The sequence below is a fragment of the Anoplophora glabripennis genome, unplaced genomic scaffold (genome assembly GCF_000390285.2).
Source record: "Anoplophora glabripennis isolate ALB-LARVAE unplaced genomic scaffold, Agla_2.0 scaffold66, whole genome shotgun sequence".
Lineage (NCBI taxonomy): Eukaryota > Metazoa > Arthropoda > Insecta > Coleoptera > Cerambycidae > Anoplophora > Anoplophora glabripennis.
In genome coordinates, this window is record NW_019416742.1 from 587,661 (window position 1) to 603,597 (window position 15,937).

Here is a 15,937-nt window from a genome sequence, read left to right on the forward strand (position 1 = left end):
CGCACGTGTGCTTTTTTTTATGAATATTCAATGAATATCGTCAAGCCCACCATTTGTGCCGCAAAACCGAGGGGAGGGGATGAATTATAGAAATTGAAATCGCGCGTTCAAAAAAAGCGCGCGCGCTTCGGCGTTCAATATCTCGGCTTCTATGGCTCCGATTTTGATGATTTTTTTTTAAACGATAAAGCCCTTTTCTGTCTATTACGACTACTTAAAACTTTTCACATTTCATTGTTGCTGTATATTCATGTAAATAATAATATCGATGGTAGATATACATAGTCCATTGTTAATTGTTATTAGTTTCAATAATTCGTAATAATGTTTAAAACCTTGAAATTTTTATTTAATAAGTAATTTATTTATTTGATATTTATAAAACGTATCATTGCATTATTAAAGTATTCCGCTTTTTTACAGCATAGTTGCTGTTTTCGCTCTCAAAATTTTCTTCTACAAGCTGTCATACGGTGACGGCCCATTAGAATATTTCGGAGACTACTTCGATTTGAATTTTGAAAATTTGGGACCTGGTGGTTTTGGAGGTTTTATTTAAAAAGAGTTTAAATAAAATAATGCCATTGTTGTAGTACTTCCGGTTATACCGGTAGTCGCCACCTATTTGCTTATTATAAATGGAACATCCTGTATATTTTTGTATATTTGAATTCTACGCATATTTTTAGAGGACTTTTATAAAGCTTCCCTATATGTATCTCTAATGGTCTAATGGTCTTCGACCTATTTCAATTTCATATTTATTGTCGAATTTGATTGACCGAACCGCCAAAACTTGGTTTTTCTAAATGGGACACCCTGTATATTTAATAAAAATCTGTTGTAGAAATTTACTCCACATCTATCCATATTACACCTCCCTATACCTATCTTTTAATTTTTCTGTTTTTGACGGATTTTGTGATAAATAAAATGATCCAATTTCTTGCGAGGATGGCTATGAAATTGCTGGCAAATTTAAAAAATCAAATTAACCAACCATAAGTCATTATTTGCTGTTAATTTAACAGTGGTACCTACTTACAATTAGTTAAGCACTGATTTGAAAATAATGGACAACAATACTTATTCAAATGCTGATATTATAAGTGAAAATACCAATGATGTAAAAAAGTGAAAAACTTTAATAATACGATAATTATGAAAGTATAATAAACACGTTTTGTAAAAATAAATAAATAATTATTTGTATCTATATTTTTTTCTATATTATATGAATACAATAAATAAATTACATATTAAATAAAGATTTCAAGATTTTATTTAAACATTATTACCATGTAATTATTAAAACTAAAACCTAGTAACAGTGGATTATGTACCTATATCCTACCATCGATATTATTATTTACATGAATATACAGTATAACAACGAAATGTGGAAAATTTTTAGTCGTAATAGACCGAAAAGGGCTTTATAATATTTTAATGAAACCTTGATAATTGAATTCCTCTCATTTTTCTACATCGATTTAAAAAAAAATCATCAAAATCGGAGCCATAGAAGCCGAGATACTGAACGCCGAAGCGCGCGCGCTCTTTTTGAACGCGATTTCAATTTCTATAATTCATCCCCTCCCCCCGGTTTTGCGGCTCAAATGGTCGGTTTGGCGATATTCATTGAATTTTCATATAAAAAGCACACGTGCGATAATATTTATAAAAGCACATACGAAAAGTTCTTAAAAAACCTACCAAATTCAATTTTTGTTGTTGTTACATTATGCATAGTTTTGCAGCTAACGCTTGTTGACTTTGACACTTGATATCTCGGAACTTATGTGACCGATTTGAACGTTCTTTTTTTCAAGTTAAGCGTCTTTCCGAGAACTATTTTTTAGTACTTTGGTATATATTCCAACCCGCAAAACGGCTTCACGAAAGTATTTGTTTATAAAGTTAAAATTTTTCGAATTTTTAAAATCGCTCCAAAAATTATTAAAAAAAAGAAAATTAATATTATAACGATTCTATATGATAGTTAAAGAGTCCAAGTATGTGTAAAAAAATCAGCGCCAATTAAAATGCCTAACTTTAACCCCAGCACTGACGCAAAAAAATAACGACATTTCGCGCTGAAATTTAGTAACAAATTGTCTCATACCAAAACTATCAGACCGATTTCGATCGGGTTTTGGAATTTCGTTTTGTAATCCTTTAAAGTACTTACATGTACATTTATAGTAGAATTGGACAATTTCTTACCTATCAGTTGAACGCTTCAAAATTACCTCGATTTTCATCACTTTCTTACGCTGTTTTGGCTTTCTAGCAACAAAAATATTGAATACGCAGGTCTCAAAACAATTGTGTCTTATAGCAAATTTCATAACAAACAATTTCAGCAGTAATAGTTTTTTCTGTAAACTGCATATTTAAGAAGTTATATTGGAAAATGTTAGGAAAAACACGTGATTTTTGAGTATTTTTGCAGTTTTTAATTTTTTCTGCAAATAGCTCAACTTTTTTTCTTGGCGCAACCTTATATTTTCATTGTATATATTATTTTCGACCGATTTTTACTAATATCCAAGTTACGTCAAGCAACAGCCATGTCAATGCGTAATTCTCCTGGACTACTAGTCATAAATACTAAATTAGTGATTCTAGTACAACAGGGTTCTGAGATATAAAAAAGACTATTCTTAGGGGCAGATTTCAGGGGGCTGTAACTCCGAAAAAGGGGGCCATTTGGCAAAAGCAAAAAATACGGGTTCTCTAAATTTGTCTTAAGAATTTATGATTTATGCATTAATTTCGGTACACCCTGTATAGTAAATAATGAGAATATATTAAATACAAACAACAAAAAATATAAATTTCCATAAATAAAGAATTAACACCAAAAATTGAAAATATTTTAAAGCAAGAAAATAATATAACAATTGCTAATAAAACAGTAAAAACTCTAAGAAATTTCTTCTCAAAAGTTGGAGATAAAATAAAAAACTGAAGATAGAAAATAAACTGTACAAATTGCAATAATAAATATAAAGGTCAAACATCTAAAAATATAGAATCTCGTATTTCTTTAAATAGGTAAAAGTGATATTAGATGAGACCGGACGCTTGTGCACTTTCACAACATGCAAATTCTACAGGCCATAAAATGGATTTTGATAAAAAAATTTTGAATCTGTGTTTCATAAACCAAAAAGAAGCTTTTCACTGATAAAAATTGAAATCATTAAAATAAAATAAAGAACGCAAATATTAATTCTGTGTAGGTATATATAAGGGGTATACAAGGGAGGTTAAATAGTTGTAGTACTTCATAAAAAATTTTTCCTATCGGGCTTCGTTGTGGAGTTATGCGCCATCAAAAAAAGAAGTTTGAACAATATATTCCAATTATAACTTCTAAGTCGTTACCATGATACCAATGAAATTTGGCAATTAAAGTAACTCATTGCAATATTCATTTCGAAGTTTAAACTGATATTCAATATGCCTGGATTATACAGGAGCAGACAAAATTATCCATTTAAATTTATACATCTTCGACAGCGCTGCCAAATTTGACATTTTTCTTTCTTAGTTCGATTCCTCTTTCACTTGGCCAAAAAAGGCATACTGTATATCCGTCGATATCTTGTACCGTTTTCGAGAAAATGGAATTTTATTAGCAACATACATTTATTGTATCAAAAATGTGATTTTTGTAAAAATCTTGGTTTCTGTAGAATTAAAAGAAAAAAAAAAAACGCCAAAAAAAAAGGTCAAACCGGGCAACCCGAAACTCAAAGCAATTTCCGAAAATAACCAAAAAACCCCGCCGGAACCCAAAAAAAAAGGAGGAAATAATTCCAAAGAAAACCGCCGAAGGAAATAAGCCAATTAAAAAATCCTCCCCAACAATTGGAAAAAGTTTAAAAAAAAAAACTTTAAAAATAAAAATAAAAAAAAAACTTAAGCTCCAAAAAAAAAAATCGAGAGGATTAAGATCGGGAGACCGAGGCGGCCACGGAAAAGGAGTACCTCAACCGATCCATCGATTGGGAAATGTGGTATTTAAATAACCCCTTACTGCCCTGTTAAAATGGGAGGGTACACCATCGGGCATAACCCATATGTTATTTCAAATATTTAATGGGACGTCTTCCAATAACCCGTACAACCATTTGACCTTCTAATAAAGGGTTATAGTGTTCTTGCAGTAAATGTATCCCCATTTAAAGTGTAAATTATGTAATTGAAGAGTTATATGGAACTTATCTTTTGTTTGGAAATGACATTTGTGTTAAATGCTAAATAAAATAAATCATTATTTAGTTCAAAAAAATTAAAAATTCTTAAATTTCCTTAAGAATAGTTAGTACCTTCATTTTTTATTTAATAAAATTGTTGGAACCTCAAGGGGTGGTTGATAAGAAATTTATTAAAAAAAAAAACAAATCATCAATGTAAGATAATGCGTTCGCTACTGCTGTTGTTTTTCGACACGCGGACTTCGGACCTTTTGCATTCAACGCAGAAGGGACAATTAGAACCACTGGTGTGGGAAGATTTTCTCAATAATTTTTTCGATTCAACGCACCGTTTCCGAGTTATAAACACTTTTTTATTCTATGATGTCACACGTTGGTCCCGATTTTTTTTGACATGCGGACCTCGGACGTTTTACACTCGATTACCAATCAGAACCACGGAAGATGATATTTCGAGTCATTACCGAGGTACAAGCAAATACTGTTTTTTTTCTTTCATATATTGTGACTCCTCGCTCTGCCTCACCCACCAAGTGCTCTACTCAGAACCAAGGGGAGATTTGTTTATATTTCCAGCCATTTCCGAGTTACGAGCAAAAATCGTTTTTTTTTCTCATACGTTGTGACGTCATAGTTCGATGACAAAGACTAAAAAGGCCACGCGCTCTACCCCTCGCTCCCTCCCTAGGTGTCCTGAAGATACTGGGGAAGCCCCAGAGACTCCTGAAGACAGCAGAGAGAGAGAGAGAGACAGAGAGAGAAAAGCCCTCTATGAGGACAAAGTCACTCTATTTCTATCGCACACAATCAGACACAAAATTACAAAAACTTACAAGTATTGAAAAAAATACAGGACAAAATGTTTGATAATACTGAATTTGTTTTTAAAGTAATAAATAGTAAATTAAAGCATATTTTCAACTGTATCATAACAATTACTTGCATGTAGAAAATTTGAATAAATTGTAGGTATATTAATGTTATTTCGTTTTTAGGTATTCTCCATATGCTGTTGTAAAGGTTAGTTATAAAAATCGTTGTTTGTTATTTCAATAAGGGTGAATTTTAATTTTTTTAATGATTTTTTTACTGTAAACATATTTTATGCCAGCAAATTTTGATATCAAAAGAAATAAAGGAAAAGTACATTTGTATTTAAAGTTTTAATTATTAAATCTATAAGTGGATGTCAAAATACAAAAAAAAGCTCTGTAACTACATTCCGCGACTAATAACCCACCTTGTATATTAACCATTATGCTGTTTAAAATATCATTACGAATTTTGTTTATTTAGAAATATATTTTCTGCAGTATATCAATACCAAAAAATTAGTATAGTAGCTAATTAACGAAATTATGATTAAATATGTAACTGAACTGTGACACCGATGCAGAATATCATATGACACTACATAGATATTCTTTGATTATTTAAAACATTTTTACCAATACCTACATCATACATTTAAGTAAATACAGTAACACAAAAAACAGATATTGATAAAAAAGTGTACAAAATAAATCCGTAAGTGCGCCTGGCAACATTGCCAAAGTGCAATGTTGCTAGGATACACGTAGGAATGCGAGCCGTTCCTAAAATCCTGCTGTTGGTGTACTCTACATATAGACAATTCGGAAATTTAAAACTGCTGTCCTATTCCAGTAACGGTCTGGGGAGAAGCTATATTGTATGTGTCAATAATATGACAATTTTTAACTTAATATGTATTTAATTTCTTTAATTAAATTTGATATTGTAAATAGTACTTTAACAAATGGATTGTTTTTATTAAGGCGTAATTCCACTCTTTGTTCATAAAATATACTGATATATTCATTACTATTATTTTTTTTTTATATAACTATAAAAATATAATTATCACTAGATTACGCTTAATATGGGTAAAACTCCTTTGTTATACGTATTACAAAATAAAATTGAAGCTACAATCACAATAATAGCAATAATAGCAATAATGATAACAATAACAATGGCAATGGCAGTGACAGTGGCATTCCCAATTGTAAGGACAATGGCAATGTGCATGGCGATGGTAATGACAGTAACAGGAATTTAAAAAATCCATTAGCACACAGTATCTGGCTAATTTGAAAGGAAAAAGAGAAATTCAATTTGCCGTAAAACAGAAACAGATATCGACAAAATGTAAGAGGCATTGTTTGTTTCCAATGACCTGCTTTTTTCACAAAAACACAGGACCGTATTATTTTTTTATAAAGTAGTTTCCCATATATCCGCCACTGGTTGCGCAAAAGTCTTGATATTACAGTATTTTATGGAAACTTGACCCAATATAACGTACACCAAGTGTAGTTCAAATACGTCTATTATTACAGAAAATATATATATATATTTTTTTTAACTATTAAGACCCTACGACAAAGTACTATTATTTTTCGTAGTACTATATACGCCCAAAGTCTCATATATTAAAACTGAGACACCCAATACAGAATCTATTCTTGGAATTATTTTCAAATCGTCAACAATGAGTAGACATGGATTTCAAGTAGAATTGAGACCATTAATAACAATTAAGAATAAATGTCTGCCAAGATATGAATCCTAAGAAACCTCAGAAATAGCAACGTGGAGAGTATGATTCAAATAATTTTATTAAGTTATCTGAAAAACGAATTGATTTAAGCTTAAAAAAAGACCGATTAAAGCTTCTGATAAAAACTGAGTAAAACTTACAAAGTTAGTTCGAGTTGACCATTATGTCCATAAATCTATGTTGATTAACTGATGTAAATAATTTGACTAAATGGTAGATTCACGGTTATCTCAAAAAAACTTACCATTCTAAATTATTGGACATAATTTTACTGGTTTTCCGAACATACTAATTGATAAAATAAGATTAAATATACAGGGTGTTTCTTAATAACATGCTAATATTTAAGGAGGTTATTCTTGGGTCCATTTTGTAATATAACAATCCTAGGTTCGATAAAATAAATAAACGAATAAACGTAGTCGTGGCCAAAAATATGTGATCGTCATAAGGAATACCTACGTTGTGTGCATCTATTTTTATATTGACCGGAAGGCGCTGGCTACTAACTTTTTTTGAGGGGATATATGGTTTAATTTTATAGAACAAAAGCAGAGTAAATACACCTAACTTTATTATTTATGTACAACAGTCTTCAAATTAAACATGTGACAAATAGAAAGAACAACAAAAACATTAGCGACCATTTAACATAAAATGAGAGTGACAGGGGCTCACCTAGAGCTCCTGTAGGGAAAGAGCATGACAGAGAAATCCACGATCGTTGCTCTTACCGCCCAAATATAAATACAAAACAACCGCTAACCAAAGGCATACATTAAGAAACTTTGCTAATGATAAATAAGACCTGTCACCTGTCTTTGGTATTACCCTAGATATTTTTTCAAATTTGGTACACGCCTTCTATTCATCGAGATGCATTTTCTGATGTACAAACAATTTTATTATTTTTACCAGTGGCGTCTGTACAGGTTTTGTATTGAATTGTATTGTATTCCTTAAATATTAGCATGTTATTAAGAAACACCCTGTATAAAACGGGGGTTCCACAAAAGCACCAATACAATCTTTAATTATAAAACTACAGATAGCCAGTACTTGATGTAATTTTATTTTTCTGATCACTAACTGCAATTTTTATCGTCATTATTTTTAATATAAGTGTCATTACATTACAAAAAACATATATCCATAAACCGGTTTTAAAAATTCGTCTTCATGAAAAAGTAAAACGATGTAGTTTAGATGTAAGTATTCTCATTGGTTAATCTGAGTATTGATATGTGTTAGTAAAACTACTGATATTAGTCCAAGAGCTGGTAGACATTTTTGGGTAGGTATTTGAGGCACTGTGAAAAATTGTTTAAAACTTCTTCTAGTGATACCTTAATACGAAAATGCAGGCATGGCTGAAGGGTTGCGGAGTTTAAGCGACAATTAAAATTTTAAAACAAAATTTTTTTGCAAAAAATATTCTTGAGGCACTTTGAAATTTTTACAGCATAATATTTGTAAAAATAGATATTTACAAAAGAACAGGTCGTTTCGGTGGGACATTTTACCTGCCAGGTGAGTGAGAATTTAATTATATACAGAGTGATTCACTTTTTATAATTAGGACTTTACCATCGAAAGATCTCGTCTAAATAATGTCATTTTGGAGTATACACTTTTTCTTCCAAAGGCGAGATATACGCTCTTAAAAAATATATTTTTATTTATTTATTTATTTTTTCTTAAACTATGAAAGCCATTTGTTTTATATTGAGTATGAAGTGTACGAATGAAAAGCTCTATCGATTTTACAAATTTTTGTGAAAATAGATCAATCACAGGTGTCCGTAAGGGGCTCTGATAAGCCCTATTTTTAATATAATTTCTACGCCACTGGAAATTTTTCAGAATAAATATATTTTTTTTACATTGCGGTTTATTCTACGCAATAAAAAGATCTGTTACTATTTTTAAATGAAATGCTTGATTTTCAAGAAAAATTGATTCATTACAATCATGTGAAATGGTTAAGTTTTTCAAAAAAAGTATTACAGAATAAAATATTTGATATTGAGAAACAAACAGAAATAACAATTGACAATAGAGAACAAAAGAAAAAGTATCACAACAAATGTTCAAAACGTTGTCCTCGAAAATCAAAGCATTTCGCACATCGCCTAATTGAGCTTTGAATTGCTCACCTAGTCATATTGGGGTTGTATTTAAGAGTTTCGTAATTGTTTTCAATTCTTCTTCTTAACATTTCAAGAGTACAGACTGGAGAACTATACACCCTTTATTTAATAAATCTCCAAACGAAATAGTCCATGGGATTTAGACTGGCGATCGCTGCGGCCAAGCTATGGGACCGGTACCAGGATCTGCATGATTCATTTCCAAAATACGCCTGATCCAACGACGTGGATAGTGCTCCCCGAGCCATTGCCTAATTTGAAGACCATAATGAGCCAGAGCACCATTTATCTGAATCCACATATTTCTCCTTAGAAGTAATGGTAAGTCGTCGATAAAGTATTTAAATCTTCTTTGTTTGTACACTTCATACTAAATATAAAACAAATGACTCATAGTTTTAGAAATAATAAATAAAAACCAAAAAAAATTTTTTTTCAAGAGCCGTTATCTCTAAAAGGAAGACTTTGGAAGAAAAAGTATATACTTCAAAATGACATTATTTTGACGAAATCTATAGATGGTTAACGTCTTAATCATAAAAAGTGAATCACCCTGTATATGTATGTATAATTACATTCTCACTCACTTGGCAAGTAAAATGTCCCACCAAAACGACATGTCTTTTTGTAAATATCTATTTTTAGTCACAAATATTATACTGGAAAAATTTCAGTGCCTCAAGAATATTTTTTGCAATAAAATTTTGCTTCTTTAAAAATTTAATGTTCACTTAAGCCCCGCAACCCTTCAGCCAGGTCTGCATTTTCGTATTCAGGTATCACGAGAAGAAGTTTTGAACAATCTTTCACAGTGCCTCAAACACCTACCCAAAAATGTCTACCAGCTCTCCGTCTATATATGTTAGTTTGATAGAAGGTAGCATAAAAGAAAAACTCAAATCCGTTTAAGAGTTAAGGTTGTTATATCACCAGACAATATCAAACTTGAAATATTAATACTCAATGAAAATGAGTTAGCAATAATTAAATAACTAAACTAAGTTCTTTAGACTATATTTATTAAAAAGGGTCATAAACCGAATTGGTAACTATGTAAACTAAGTTAAGCAACTGCACAGTAAAAGGATTTATGTATCTTTTAATACATATATTATTTATGGCATTAAATAAGCAACATTCGTACTATTCTACATTTAAAATGAAGTTAAAAGGAATCCTTTGTGACCGACAGGTTCGGAAGAATCTTGTTCGGGATGGGCTTCATTGTATGCAAGAGCTCTTTGAATCGCTTCTGGAATTGGAGGTGGAGTTGGTATTATATTTCCAGTAGGCTGGAATCCATCGGGACCAGCAATGTAAGCTACCTCAGCTGGAGTTCCGTCAGGAAGAGTGAACTTGTATGATCCAACTGCAGTTAGTGCAGCATCGGGTCCATTGCCTGCCAGACTACCACTTTCTTCTACAGATATTCCATTTTCGGTCTCATAGCTGTAACAAAATTGTACATAATATATTTGTATTAAATATTTATTATTATAGTACATGGTCTCTCAAACTCGATAATATGGACCTACTGTGAGGATACAAAATATTTAAATAAAATTTGGGACACGTGGTGTTGAATGTAAGCTCCATTTTCAATTGAAAGTTTTATCTTTGGGATTTGACATAAACGACTAATGACGTCATCAATTATATCTTTTCACAGGAAAAGTTAAAACAGTTAAAAGCTCCCTTTTTTCTAGTAAACTTTTCTTAGAGAAATTTTTATGTATCCCTTCCCGTTTAAAAGTTATGAGCAATATCATCCTAAAGAGTCTCAAAAGAAATACCACCTAAAAATCACATTAGCGGTGGTAGGATCAAGTAGTCGTTGGAAAATAATTAAATGTTCGTTGTTTAAAGCATATTAGAATCACCACAAGAACAACTTGAAATAATTTGAGTCACAATATACTTACTCGTATTTATAACTGCTACCATCTGGAGCAATATCACTCGATGACCGAAGAATTGCAATAATTTTCCCTGGTGGTGTTGGTGTAATGGCAGCCAGTGCTGCTGTCATTAAAGTGAAAGCTATCACCTGGAATAACAGAATAATAAACGTCGATAATTATCGATTATTAGATTATAATCTATCGCACCACTCTGGTATATAAGAGCATGTCAATTGGTTGCTTCGTAATTTTATTAGTACAGTTTAAGACTACTCAAATTTTTTAGAAGCTATAAAATAATATTATATTATTATTATTTTGATTTTTCCTTACCAGTTTGATCATATTGCCCGATTTCGTCGAATAGTAGAACAAGACTAATATTTTTTTTTTCTCTGATATATTTATATATGAGAGATCTGTAATCAAAAATGTACATTTTTAGTACCACTCCATAGAAGATTACACACCCACTCTCAATATCTGATGAAACTAGTTTCATGGTTAATACATAATATACATTTTGCATGAAGATAGCAGATGCTGTAATAATTAAATTAATCAAAATTTATAAATATATATTAATTATGTATAACCTTATAGCTATAACTTATAGCTATAAGATAGGCCTTCAAAGAAACCACTTCAAGAATGTTTCAAAAAATGTCTTTTGAAGAAACTTGATTTTTGAAGTATAATTACTTATGCCCTAAATATCAATAAACGTATTAAATTAATACAGAAGAATATGACTATTAATTAGATTTCAAAAATCAGTATGCCAAGAGTTCCATTGAACTAAAAAAGTTAAGACTTTTATGACAAACTAAATGTCGACTCGTCACCCTTTCAAATATTAACATTGAAAACGAAATTTTGTGAATATATTTGAATTAACAAATTTGACTACACTGGACAGAGAATTAATTATAAAAGAACTATTTGTTTTCACCTTAAATTTTGCAAGATTTTAAATAAAATGTAAATATTTCTTTGATATGCGCACAAGGACACCCACTACGCTGAGTGTCCTATTGTAAGAATGCTAAATGACCCTTTAACTCCCCAGTATAGTTTTCAAACGAATTTTAAAATAATTATACCAAATGGCAAAATATAGGAGTTGGATATATTAGTTTATATGGCATAAACGATTTCTAGTCTTACTAAATCAGTAACATATTATTTATTTAAGTAAATTTTATTTATCAGGACTATATTTGTGACAGTTAACTCATTCTGCTTCGAGGATCCCAATATGCATGCTTTTCTTGATTGTTAATAAAAAATTTAAACTGATAAGGTAGGTTAGGTCAGGTTTTTCTGTTTGTAAAACATAGGAAGGAAACCTAAATCTTAAAATAAGAAACGCACATGCAAATCGAAGCAAAGTGAACTTAGCTTGACTTAGACATATATATTACTATTAATATTACCAAAAACTATATTTCTTTATTAAAGAATCATATATTTGTCTTGAAGAAAGAAATACTATTACCCAATAAAATCTTGTTAATTTCGAAGTTAATTATATATTCTTGCCATTAGTCCCCGATCGTATTCGTCAATAATTTTCAATATTAGGTTGAACAACCTACTCAGAGTGTCATTAAAGTGAAAAACAGCGTTATAATTAACTTATTTCAGTGCAATGAGAAAACTTCTTAAACTAGAAAACTATAAATATTAGATCAAATCCAGAACCAGCTACTGTTACGGAAGCTTACCTCCTTGTGGATTTCTCAATTAAGTCTTTGTTTACCATTTTTTGTAATACCTGTATTTTGTCCTTTTCGAGGACATTGCAAATTATATTCCATTCGGTTCAAAATGTATTTTGAAGGCGCTAAATTTTTTAAACATGGAAAGTATAGATAAATCTGGCATAGGGTTTCTGATCGAGACTTCTCGAAGCGAGAATTCCCGGGAAATCTGGCCTTACTCGAGACGAGAAAAAAGTATCGAGAAATCGAGAAATCGAGAAATTTAAAAATCACGCGCGTCTTAAGTTCTTGACTGGAGTTTTTGGATTAATTGTGCTTGTCTATGCCCTCCCCTCTCGCGCAGCGCCCCGCTGCACGTTCGTTTCGTTCATGCGTTCAATTCGTTTCTCGACAAATAGCTGAGCGGTTAAAGTGGTTTCTCCGACTAGCTCATGATTTATTTATTTTAAGTTTTAAGGCTTCAGTCTACTTTGATGATTTTTATTTTTTTAATGTACCTACTATTTTTATAAGAAATTTTATTAGCAGATACCTAATGTTGATGTTGATTCTGAAAATATTTAGTTCATGTTCCTTTAGTTGATTATCTTATGTTTGCTTTGTTAATTAAAAGATTGTGATTATAAGTGATAAATTAATAGGAACGCTTCTGTATCTTTAAATTAAAGCTTGGTTTTTTAAAAGATTTCTTCGGTTACATTCCTTATCTACTATTTGTTTAATTAAAAGACTGCGTGATTAATGATTATTATTAACTATTGGAAGAAAGCTACGATTTAAAAACATTGAAATAAACATAAGTATATTGAAAGTGTAATAAAAAAACAAATTAAAGGTTTCAGGAAGAAGATACTCAAAGTTTAATTTAGTTTTGTTAGTAGAAGTAGAAACATAAGTAATTAATAAAAATACTGGATAAATAATAAATGTTGATGATGATTGTTATGTATAATAGCATGTTTATACAGGGTGTCCCGAAATTCATGCAACAAAATTTGGTCACAGATTCTTAAGACAAATTTAGGGGACCCGTATTGTTTATTTTTGCCAAGTGGCCCCCTCTTTGAGAGTTAAAGCCCCCTGAAGTCCGCCCCTAAGAATAATCTTTTTTTTTATATCTCAGAACCCTATTGTACGAGAATCACTAAATTTGCTACACAGGGGTTTTATGACATGTGGAATCTGATGGTGCTACGTTTTTTTTGGCGGGGAACCCCCTTAAGACAATTTTTCGTGAGCCCCCTTGTCTTTGGAGCTAAACAAATTTGGTCGCATATTTAAATTTCTTAAAAATTATCAATCCACTAGAAAGTCATTAAATTTAGAAACGTTTTGTCTCTTTATACTTTTTTCGTAAAACGCAATGTTTTCGAGAAAAATATCAAAATGTGAACAAATGCATATCGTGATTCGCCATTTTCCTCAAAAACATTGCGTTTTTCGAAACAAATATCAAGAGACAAAAAAGTTTCTAAATTCAATGGCTTTCTAGCTAACTAATAACTAAAAAAAATCAAATTTGCGATTTTCTGGTTCCAAAGACAAGGGGAGGAGGGGGGTTGGCACGAAAAAGTGTCTTAAGGGGGTTTCTCGCCAAAAAGCGTAGCACTGTGAGATTCCACATGTCATAAAACCCCTGTGTACCAAATTTAGTGATTCTCGTACAACATGGTTTTGAGACATAAAAAAAGACTTCTTAGGGGCAGATTTCAGGTGGCTGTAACTCCGAAAGAGGGGGCCAGTTGGCCAAAAAAAAAATACGGGTCCCCTGAATTTGTCTTAAGAATCTATGACCAAATTTTGTTGCATAAATTTCCGGACACCCTGTATTTCGCATTGGAATATTAAAATTTTTTAAGTTTTAGAAATTTCTCGATAATTCGAGAATTCCCGGGAATTCCTACTCGAGAATTCTCGAGTCCCGAGAAAAAAAGTAGGCCGAGAAATCAGAAACCCTAATCTGGCATTTTCGGTTCCATAGACAGCCTAATGAAAAATACAGAAACGTCAGTATGAAGCAAAACAGTTGTGTTGATATTTTTACTATTGCAGTTTGTTATTTTGAAGCGCTATATCAAGTGTATTTTTGTATCTAGAACGCGAATAAAGCAATAAATTAAGACAATTGTGTTATATAAAACAATTTAATTTATATTTGAAATCATTTGAACCGTGTTTGAATCAAGACTATCATACCAATAGCAACCTAATAAACAATACAAATTAGTTGTTTAAAAAAGTAGTGTCAGAACTGTATATTGTAATTCATATTCAAAGTGTTTAATTCAAAATGAGCTCAGAAGGTGAAGACGAGCATTTACCAGGGGAAATATTGGAAGCGGCACAAAGTGCTGCTTCACAATTAATCCCCAAAAAATCGTCAAGGCAATACGAGATTGCCTACAAAGAATTCAAAGGGTATAGTTCAAAGAAAATCCATAAAGTGTCCGAAGCGGTATTACTGGCATATTTCGGACATAAAATTAATAAAATTTAGCCTTCGGCGTTATGGTCAGTATATACCATCTTAAAAAGTACACTGAATGCCAAAAAAAATGTAGATATCAGAAAATTTTTAAGACTAATAAATACCATATATGGAAAGCAAATCAGTTGGATACCGCCCGAAAAATTACAGAATTTAGAATAGAATACAGAATAGAGGAAATTGGGAAATTTTTACAAGAAGTACCTGAATTTCTACCAGAAAAGGTAATTCAAATTAATATAAATCGATCGATTTAACTAATTTTGGACAACTTTTCAGGTCATTTTCATAATTGGTGTTTGTGGAACTTTGAGAAGAGATGAGCTACTAAAGATAACGATCGATGATACCTATAGAAGACAAAGATTCAATTATTATTATAAGAATTCTCGATTCCAAAACTGACACTCCGAGATATTTTGTGATTTCAAGTCCGGACCAAATGAAGATATACCGCTTTACATCCGGCAATTACTACAAGTCGAAGATTTTTTGTGAAGTATGTCAGAGAAAAGCGTCAACAAAATAAGGAATGTGCCAAAAGAAATAGCAACTTATCTCAATTTGCCTCGGAAACTTATACAGGGCACTACTTTAGACATTCTTCCGCCACTCTGTCAGCCGACGCAGGGGCCGATATTACCACCATTAAACGACATGGGGATGGCGTTCTAGTACACAGAGACATATATAGAAGATTGCATACAAAATAAAATTTCAATCGCAAATAAATTCTTACCATTTCCGCAGAGCCTACGGAACTTGCCAATAATACAACGCTCGCAGTAAATTTAAACAATTACAGCAGCAGCTTCATTGAACACCCATAACTAAAAGCTGCTATAATTGACAGCACTGGATCTG

General features: G+C 31.5%; 1 protein-coding gene across 1 annotated transcript; it reads right to left on the reverse strand.

Moving 5' to 3' along the window:
• Positions 1-9,962: 9,962 nt before the first annotated feature.
• On the reverse strand, positions 9,963-11,260 carry LOC108917935 (endocuticle structural glycoprotein SgAbd-1-like). The gene is made up of 3 exons (XM_018724746.1): positions 11,195-11,260; positions 10,883-11,007; positions 9,963-10,409 (listed from the first exon to the last, which is right to left on the reverse strand). Exons 1-3 carry the CDS (start codon positions 11,204-11,206, stop codon positions 10,115-10,117), a joined length of 432 nt encoding a protein of 143 aa, XP_018580262.1. The 5' UTR covers positions 11,207-11,260; the 3' UTR covers positions 9,963-10,114.
• Positions 11,261-15,937: the final 4,677 nt, after the last annotated feature.

Bases quoted from the DNA above. Each gene is read 5' to 3' on its own strand.
- LOC108917935 (XM_018724746.1), bottom strand. The intron at 10,410-10,882 runs GTAAGTATATTG...ATTTTGTTACAG, and splicing joins GGTAGCAGTTATAAATACGA to CTATGAGACCGAAAATGGAA.